The 9,779-nt window shown below is 42.6% G+C and overlaps 1 protein-coding gene across 1 annotated transcript in view; it reads right to left on the bottom strand.

Annotated features, from left to right (window-relative positions):
* Positions 1-2,936: 2,936 nt before the first annotated feature.
* Positions 2,937-9,779, bottom strand: part of DNAJC18 (DnaJ (Hsp40) homolog, subfamily C, member 18) — a 32,746-nt gene continuing 25,903 nt past the window's right edge. Inside the window, exons 7-8 of the mRNA XM_006891174.1 lie at positions 9,214-9,386; positions 2,937-3,061 (exon numbers count right to left, since the gene is read on the bottom strand). Of these exons, the coding sequence (XP_006891236.1) occupies positions 2,937-3,061; positions 9,214-9,386 (298 nt within the window). The remainder of the gene's footprint in view (positions 3,062-9,213; positions 9,387-9,779) is intronic.

Below are 9,779 nucleotides of genomic sequence, written 5' to 3'. Positions count from 1 at the left end.
TATTAAAGTTACTTGGTAGTCACTGTACGAGGCATCAACAATGCAGGTTCAAATAGAGGATGTATAATAGCATGGCCCCCTTCAAAAAGAAATCTATTAGGACACTAAGCTCAACACCTTAAATTAGTTCAAAATAAGTACAAATTCAGTGCTAGCTCCTGTGAGGATCAGTGCATGCAGACAACTTATGTGTGTGGCCTGTTTTAATAGAAAGCCACTGAAATATCAGCAGTGCCTCCTCCCAGAGCCAGTCCTGAGTATGAGAATGAAAATGCGGGGAACACACAGCTCGGCCCAGCAGTGGGCTCCAACACCCCGGGAGCTTTAGTTGCACAGAAAGCAGCAGCAATGACCACTTTCCCGGAGATGAACAGAGGAAGCACAGAAGTTTGCTGGTTTGAGCAGACCCCAGGTTTGCTAGCTTAGGGTCCTTGATTCCTTTAAGCTGCAGTGTCCTTTATGATGAGACTTTTCATTTTCTCCTCACTTCTGATCATGTGGTGCAGAGCACCTTCATTCTAATGACTGAGCACTCCAGTTTCTGTCTGAACTGCAGCCTTATTTCTTATCACACACATCTCTAATCTGCAATAATACTCACAGAAACAGCTCTGTGCTAGGTTCAGGCAGTAAGAATAAGTCTCACCCAAAGAGTTTCTGTATGATCAGGAAACCTTCCAACAGATACAGGTAAGAAGAAAAAGCTTTGCTTTTTAAAAACCAAAAACAAAAAAAAACACCATGCAGACAACTTAAGTTAAAATATAAACTGGGAAATAATAATTTATCAATACTCTGGAGATTGTAAAATAGGTTAAAGTATCCTTCAAACAAAAACCAAAACCATTTCTTTGAGAAAACTAGATGTGACTGTTTGGTCTACTAGGTAATAAATAAAACAGTACCATCAGTGCTATAAAAATAGACACTTGACTCAACATTTAATGGAGTTAGTATTTCATAGATAACATCTCTACCATGGAACTCACAAAATGTGACTGCATCCAGTAGTCACGAGTCCCTACAGCAGGGCCATTTAACCTGTCAAGTTAGCTGAAGCATGGCCCATGCTGGACCAGAGGGTGCAGTTGGAGAAAGGAGAGTTGGGATTTTGGGGGTATGGAAGGGGACAATCTTCCATAGCCTGTTTGGCTCATGGGTACATTTTATAGAGTCAATTCCCTCAGGCACTTGAAGGAAAGTAAGGAGACCCCCTGCTCCAACAGAACAAGAAGATAGACTTAATGTGGTTTGGAAAACCAAAATACTAAAAGCCAGGCTCTATCAGAAGCCAAACATTTGTTCCTTTTCATTCACAAGAATGGATGCTTCTATAGAAAAACATGGCTGTGTAACTGAAAGGGGAGGTCCTCCTTTGAAAATCTGTTTTAATATACTCCCTTTCTTCAACAGGGAAGGAGCCTTCTGTCATGAAGAGCACCTACAATATAGATGTCACCTTACGAGTTAAAAACACACGCACACACTAAACTTCCAGATTGAGAGATTTGTAATAACCTGGGCAGTGCAACCCGTGGAACTCACCTGGGCAGAAAGGTCAGACCATGAAGCCTGGTGACAACGGGCCTCTTCCCTTGTCTTAGTGGGAGGGGCAGCCTGTTGTTGAGCACTTGTGTGGATATGTGTCCTGCTTCCTGAAGACAGGTCAAGAAGGGTCCTTGAATGGACATCGGGCTGCCACAGAAGGGACAGGGCACAGGGTGGGAGGGGTGGGGCACTCCTAGGAAAGACTCAGCTTTGAAATGGTGGTGAATGATTTAATACTTTCTACCTGATAATGAACCTGACATCTAGCTCTGTGGCTTGGGTGGTCAAGGCAAACCATTCATTCACTCTGGGCCACTATTCATATTTATAATAGAGACAATAACCGATTTCACAGTCATGAGGAGGCTTAGGTAAGAAAATATATGTGAATGTTCTAGCCTCATGGTAGGCACTCAGGAATTGTTAAATGACTTAAACAATATTTTGTAACACAAACTAAAGGGCCCTGGCATGAACAAAGTGGTTTCAACAAATCTGGAACCAATACCCACCCCCTCATAGACACAGCAGGAGGTATCTTTGCTCTCTGAGTTTAAGCAAATGGGCTGGTTGGCAGGCAATACCACCACTTGGGTCTGAACACTGTGGGGTGTAGAGACTCAGCTGCAAGAGGCAAAGAAAAAAAAAGACTAAGATACCTATTCTCTGGGTCTTCTAGTGGACTGGGGGAGCTACACTGAGGAGCTGACTCAGTCTTGCTTTTTACCTCGACCCACAGCCCTTGCTTCTCATCGCTGGATAAACTATTTCACAGTTTTCCCATTTCTAGGCCCTCTAAAGAGAAGGTTCAGGAAATAAAAGAACTTCAAATCAGGTTGTTTGCAAATGCTGGCAACTCTGAACAGACTGAGGAAATGAAAAAACCCAAGCAACCCATTATTGGCCACAAGGAGTTCACATTTCTCTATATTCCCCTTAGCATGTTCCAAAGGTTGAACCCTTGGGAAAATGATGTAGGGACACATTATAAAGAAGATCAAGCTGCTTTGGCTAAGCCAGGGGATGCCTAGGTATTAAAACTTACCTGAAGAAGGGAAAAAGAAGGAAATGCTTTGGGATGCCCTGAACTACATTCATAGTGGCAGGATATGTAGGGTATGAGCTAGGAGCTAATCCAAGTCTCTGCCATTAATTCAGCGTAGATGATGGTTCCTCACTTGTGAATAGGATGTCATCCAGGATGAGGAAGAATCCAGGAAGGATTCTATGATGACATGTTTGGTTCAAAGCTCCTTTAACTCTGCCCAGCAAATCAAGTTAGCAAATAGTAAAATGTTCATTATTTCCTAAGTTTGTATTACAAAATGGAATCAGGAACACAAACAGTAATAAATAGCAAACCCCCCGACTGCAGGACCACCGTCCCCTCAGCCGCCTCTGCGCTGGCCAATAAGTTTGGACAGTTTGTCACAGTTTTCAAGTTTCAGTGACTCCGCTTTCTGTCTCAGCCGTTCATCTCTGTATAATCCTGCCAGATTGGTCAACTCTGACTCTGAAAGAGATGAGAAAGAACCAATTCATCAAGAAGGCGGAGGACTTGTGCTTCCTCCGGTATTTCTGGAATAAAACATGTTTCTTTCATGCTTTTTCTTGACGTGAAATTTACAAAACTTTCACTCATTTATCATAGCAGAACACTAAATAGCTACACTGTGTCAGGTGCTGAGGATTAAAGGACACCTGTGAGACTAGAGTCCTCCAGAATCTGTGCTCTATTATAAAAGCACCAGACTTAGCTCTTATCAATAACACATTTGGCACCAGACTTCGGAACCCTGCACGTGTGCAGTAAGAGGAGACTGCTTCACAGCCTTCCTAGCCGTGGTATTCAGATAGCAGTCGGGAGGGAGTGGAGTCCAACTGTCTATTCCTGTCATCTGAAACAAAGACAGCTGCTTCGTTTTCCCCCTGTGCCGCTGGCTCAGAACGCACACGCGCTGATACAGATTCCACACAAGGCCAGGTCGCTGGCAGCTTCCTTCATTCCCTCACCACATGAGGGTCTACAGCTCAAAGGCCACAAGGCAGCGGCGTGCTTTTAAAAGTGAAATCATCTGGATCTGACGACCTTTGTCTCCCTGACTAAATGAATTTTATTTGCTCTTCATAGTGGAGAAGGTCATTCTATTTTTTTTTTTTTTTGGTCATTCTATTTTTAACCAGAACATAATCCATGCGGCCTTCCTTGAGTCAGTGTGGCGTAGCTGCCTCTTTTTTATTTCTCTGTGAAGTAGAGACGCTTTTAGGAAGGCAAGTCTGCAAAGCACCTCCAGAGCTGTCCTGGGTGTGACCGGGGGCACACATGGGTGGGCTGAGTGTGAGAGCAGGGCACGCATGGACGGGCTGCGTCTGACAGGGCATGCATGGATGGGCTGCTGTGACAGGGTGGGATGGGGTGAGCCGCTTCGGATAACCTCCGGCAGAAGGCAGCTATGCAACGTTGAAAGGTTCAAACTTGAGAAAATGCTATTTTAATCATTTTTGAAATATGCGTATCCCTTTTTAATCATCTTGCTGACAGATTTTGTTTTTCTTGGTCGAACAAGAGGCACCTGTCTGATTAATCAGCAAACTGCCTAGAAAAAGGAATTAACACTTAACCATAAGAAACAATGGGCATTGATTTCTGAGTAGCTTCTATCAACATAAAACACTGTCTGGTATTTCTGTTGACAATGATTCCATTTACACCACGAAAGGCCCAAAGTGCAGATTAAGAACAGGACTCCAGGGTGAGGGGTGGATATGCATGAAATCCCTCCCTCGACATGGGGGCTGCGGAGCCTGGGCTCTGGCCCAGCAGTTGCTTGGCAGCAGCTGGTCTCCCAGGCTCCAGAACAATGTGCTCTCACCCTTTGGCACAGGCACTCACAGTGCCCACAAGCCAGAGCTTGCCTTGGCATAGCAATCTCTGCAGGTGATGGAGCTTCAAGGGGGACCATGTACCATGTACCAGTGAAAACCCTCTGCTCCTGGACCCTTCCCGGAGCTCCGCTCTGACGCCATTTTTTGTGCCTCTCTGGCATGTGGGAAACCCGTTCAGGCCCCCATGGTGGCTCCCTGGAGTCACTGTTACATTAATATACATGGCTTTTCCCTTGAAATGATCTCCTTAGTTGGTCTATTTGTTTGGTTTACTGAGTTTTCCTAACCTCATTCCAGAAAACATCAAAGGCTACTGATTTGTAATATCTGTGATGGATAGAAGACCATTATATGCAGCTGACAAATTATGCATATTTTGACACTTCTCTCAAAATATCATATTCTGAAAAACAATTTAAATTTTGTAAAGAAATGAGTATAAAACAAACAAACATCATATTGTTTTACATAATAAAGTTCCCTGAAACCAGGTCACAGACCCCAGCTCCAGAGCAAGGCCTTGCCCAAGGCCAGTGTTTCCAAGAATCACATCTCACATCCTCACTACTGGCTTAGAGAAACTGTCCTTCAAGCCACCAGTGATGCCTATCATCCTTTTATGAGCAACAGGTCACCTTAAAGAAATTCTGTAATTATTCAGTACTGCTAAAAAACTGGAAACAATTTCTACAAGCAGTGCAGGATTAAGAGAAGAAACTTTTCTACTTATCCAAAGACTCACATAAAGTATCCTTTTCCTGTTTCCCTGCTTTGCCACAAATGCCATTAGAATAAGCCAACAGGGTGCTGAGCCTCAATGGTAAACGGACTTGGGCAAAATGCCAAAGCAGCAAGTCCCAGAGCCTCTCCCAAGAACCTTCTTTACAAGATCAGAGATTTGACAGCTAAAAGATTGTAATAGATCCCAACTCTCTTCATGATCCAGCCCATAAGACAGGGCTGGCAGTGAGCCTACCTCTAGTCTATAACGAAAAGCCAAACCATATAGGAACTCCACCAGCGACCAGGTACTTAGTGTGTGCCACGTGCTGCGCTAAGAGTTAAAGCCAAACCATTGTGTATGTTCCAGACAAACCCTCACCCCTTTCAAAGCCCAAGTTTCTTCCTACCCACTCTGCTAGAGAGGTAAAGGGTCTGGAAATAAGGGCTCTTGTGGCAGGTGCTCAGCTCAGCCCAGCTAGGTCGGGAGGTGGTTACTGTTGGTTATTTTGTTCACATAAGCTCAGAAGCAAGGCCGCTTCTCCTGGCATGGGGATTATTCCCCAGAAGCAGCTGTGAAGAGGTCAACAGAGCAGTCAGTGTTCACATTAAGGATCACTCATAAAATTTTTCCTTAGGATTAAGCATTCTAAGGAAAATCAAAGGGGTGGGGAGAAAGAAAAGATTAAAAGACAATGGCTAACTTTGCTGAAAGCAGTTTCCATTCGGTAGCCTGCCAAGAGTGAACTTTGTTCTCAAGTGGGTTTATTTTTACAACCTCCAAGTGCTAAAATTAACTGCACCGGCTGCACTTGCTGCTGGATCCAGAGGACAGATGCTGCGTGTTCTCAGATGGCACTTGGGTCCTGTAGAGGCTCTGGGCAGTCACCATATTTAAACACCAGAAATAGATTTATAAGGGAAATGTGTGGATAGCATCCCATTTTCAACTTGCAAGTACATGCTTGCCTACTGAATTTTCATTTGTCTTTAGAGAGCGTCAAAGCCCTGGAACTAGTCTTCATGGGGATAGGGACAGAAGTCCAGAATCCACGTTAGATGCAGTTCTTATTTTGATCTGTAGTTCTTACTGCGAGCTATTCGCTCAGTTCCAGCATCTTGTGGCCACTAAATAAACTGTATGAGGAATGTGGTTTTTTTTTGTGTGTTTTCATCCAGTTCCTGTAGAAAGTAATGAATATAAAGCCTTCCTATGACCCAAAATAAAAAGATGTTTTAGGATACATTACAATGGCTTTAGCCTGTCCACAATCCTCTTTCTTGGTAAAATTTCATACAAGACAACATTTACCAATTGAAAATTTTTCAGGTTCTCCACTACTTTGCAATCCAAGGCTCTTTCCATGCTTCAAAGTTATTTTTTTATTTTTAAAACCTGCAAAGACTGTTTTAACAATAGGGAAAGGCATTTTTTGAACTCAGTCCTTTGTTCAATAATAAAGCAACTTCCTTCATCTACCTGACTTCACCTTAAACCCTAGCGTCCGTCATTCAGAGTTCAGATGGGCTATGCCCTATATAACTGGAGTGGAGGAACAAGATCCTTGAGGGTTAGGGTTAGAACTCTAAAACTGCTTCATTGTTTATAATTCTCCGCTTTCCAGTCCTGAAATTCCTTTCTTCAAAAATCATTTGTTGAGCACCTGTTCTTAAGTCAAGATGGTGCCAGAGTCCAGGTTGTAAAATTACTAAGACAAGGTTTTTAACCTCAGGGAGTCCACAGTCCAGAAGACAGTGCTTTAAGAACAGAGGGGATTCAATAGCTAAACAGGTTAATAAAAATGTAAACTAAGGTTTTAATGATAAGAAAGGTTATATGACAAATAGAACTTTAAGTCAAAGAGCAAAAGTGTTAACATATATGTACATATGTATGTATGAATCTGTGCATTTTAATTTATTTAAGATTGAGAAAATATAATCATATACTAAGTTTCATTTTAGAACATGCAAGCAAAATTTTTATGGTCATTAAGTGGTTAATGGTTATTAAAAAATAACAGAGGGGAAAGGAAGAGGAACTTGGGGGTGGGGCTGGGAGTACATAATGATGGCTCAGTGAGGGCTTAGCAGGACTGTGACTGAAGAGCTAATTTTATCAGAGTCTGTTATATGGTTAATAATATCTAATAATGTTTTTTTCTTTTTTTTCTAATAATGTTTTAAAACATGAATCAGAATTTGCTCTTTCAAAATTAACCAAATCTCTTTCTATGAAGATGGTGCCAAAAGTGAAGAAGAAAGCCCCTGCCTCTCCCAAAACTGAAGCCAAAGCAAAGGCATTAAAGGCCAAGAAGGCAGTCCTGAAGGGTGTCCACAGCCAAAAAAAAAAGAAGATCTGTACGTCACCCACCTTCTGGTGGCCTAAGACACCTGATTTGCCTAAATACCCCTGGAAGAACGCCCCCAGGAGAAACAAGCTTGACCACTATGTCATCATCATATTTCCCCTGACCACTGAGTCAGCTATGAAGAAGATAGAAGATAACAACACATTTGTATTCACTGTGGATGTCAAGGCCAACAAGTACCAAATAAAACAAGCTGTAAAGAAGCTCTATGACATTGATGTGGCTAAGGTCAACACTTTGATTAGGCCTGATGGAGAGAAGAAGGCCTATGTTCGACTTGCTAGTGACTATGATGCTTTGGATGTTGCCAACCAAATTGAGATAATCTAAACTGAGTCCAGCTGGCTAATTCTAAATACAAATTTTTCTCACCATAAAAAAAAAATAAAATTAACCAAACCTGTTAATTGAGACAGGGCTACCCGTGCTGTCAGCACTTGCTAATACTATTCCCTGGTCTGGTAAGCCAAGTTGTTGATGCTGTAATCTCCATTGTCTCCAAAACCCAAACCAAAACCAAGCCTACTGCCCTTAACTCAACTCTGTTCCACAGTGACCCTACAGAGGACAGAGGAAAACTGACAAGGCTGTACATATTTTTGTTTTGTTTTCTGAAGGTGAAAGTAAAGACAATTTTATTACAAAAGATGTCCTAAGGAGAGAGACACAGGGTATTCATTCTTGGACAGCAAAGAAATGGAGGAAGACCCCAGCGTTACTGATCTTTATGGCAGGAAGAGGCCACATCTTTCTCCCATGGAGTAGCTGGTGTTTATGAATGATCTGACCTTTTGATTAGCAGTCAAGTGCTTTAAGCACTTTCCACCAAGGCTCCTGCCTATTGTCTCCAGAGGAGGAAAGAGTGGCAGAGCTGCTCATGCTCATTCCTACTGAAGGGGAAGACCCAGGGTGTCTCTTATTCTGTGTTACTACTCCTGACCAGAGGTAAGGAAGGGTACTTGACTTAAGTCTAGCACCCAAACTACTGGTCTGGCTTAAAAATTTACACTAGATTGATAAGATTTCTCTTTATGGAGTTTGGAATTAGGAAACTGTGGACCAAACATGTTAGCATTGAGAACTAAAAAATGGAGGCTGTAGTGTAGAATCTGGGTGTGTAGCTAAGGGGATGTTGTGTACTGTCAAGTCAAAACTGACCCACAGCTGACCCTCTGGCATGTTTTCAGAGGCAGTGAATCATATGGAAAGAGACCGTACATCCTTCTACCACAGAGCAGCTGGAGGATTTGAAACGTGTACCTTTGAGTTGTATGTAGTGCCATTCCTTACCGATTATTCACCAGAGTTCTCTGACTAAGGGGTTGGCAACCACAATAAAACATGGCAAAACAAGGTTATAAAGGAGGGAGACCTGAAGAAGCAAAGGCAGGTAGCTGGCAGGGAGAAGAGTGAGCAGATGGACAGAGAGGATAGACTCAGAAAAGGACAGAGACACGGGCAATGCGTCTAGATACTGGCCCTGCCTAAGCTCCTAAGATTTCCAAAATCTGGCCACAGATATCCAGCCAATAAGTGTCCACTGTACATAACAGCCTGCAAGAACTTATGTTCAGTCTCTGTTCACCCAACATGTATAACTCAAATAAGGAGCATGGGATTTCAGAAAGCTGGAGATGTCTGGCCGGGAATCAGGGCTACTTGCTCAGACCCTTTAACAGTATCTTACTTTGCTGTTTCTCCTTCCAACAACTCGTCTGGATGTAATCAATGTAATCCTTTTCTATCGTCTTCTCCAGGTCACGTAGAGATGCTCCTCGGTAGGCCTTGTCAAAGTTTTTATCCACAAAGTAAGGCACCTGCAGGTTCTGGGTTTCTCTAGCAATTGTGTAGCCCAAGGTCCTGAGACAAGAAGAGAGGTGCAGGTGAGTTCCGTATGGTTTGGCACTGCCATGCTTAGCACTGGTCTCATAGGTGTCACAACCACCTCTCTTCACAGGGCTAGTGCTGGCACTATTTTTATTTTTTGGGGCACCATTTTTAAAAGACATTCAACAATTACGATTTTTCCAACAAAAGAGTAAGTACAATGTAATCATTATATAGGTGAGCACACTAATACTGTTAATTCAACCATAGCATGTATGTATGTGTATATATATATATATTATTCTTCCTAATGACTCACTTCTTATATACGGTTTTGTATAATAAAAGAATACCTACTGCTTCAAGGTTGCAACACCCCCATGATACATCTTCAAGGATATGTACATGTACAGCCAAGCACAATCA

Source organism: Elephantulus edwardii, unplaced genomic scaffold (genome assembly GCF_000299155.1).
Source record: "Elephantulus edwardii isolate Elephantulus edwardi_28Jun2011 unplaced genomic scaffold, EleEdw1.0 scaffold00095, whole genome shotgun sequence".
NCBI lineage: Eukaryota > Metazoa > Chordata > Mammalia > Macroscelidea > Macroscelididae > Elephantulus > Elephantulus edwardii.
Note: the sequence above shows the minus strand (reverse complement) of the source record. Positions and strands in the feature narration are given on the sequence as shown.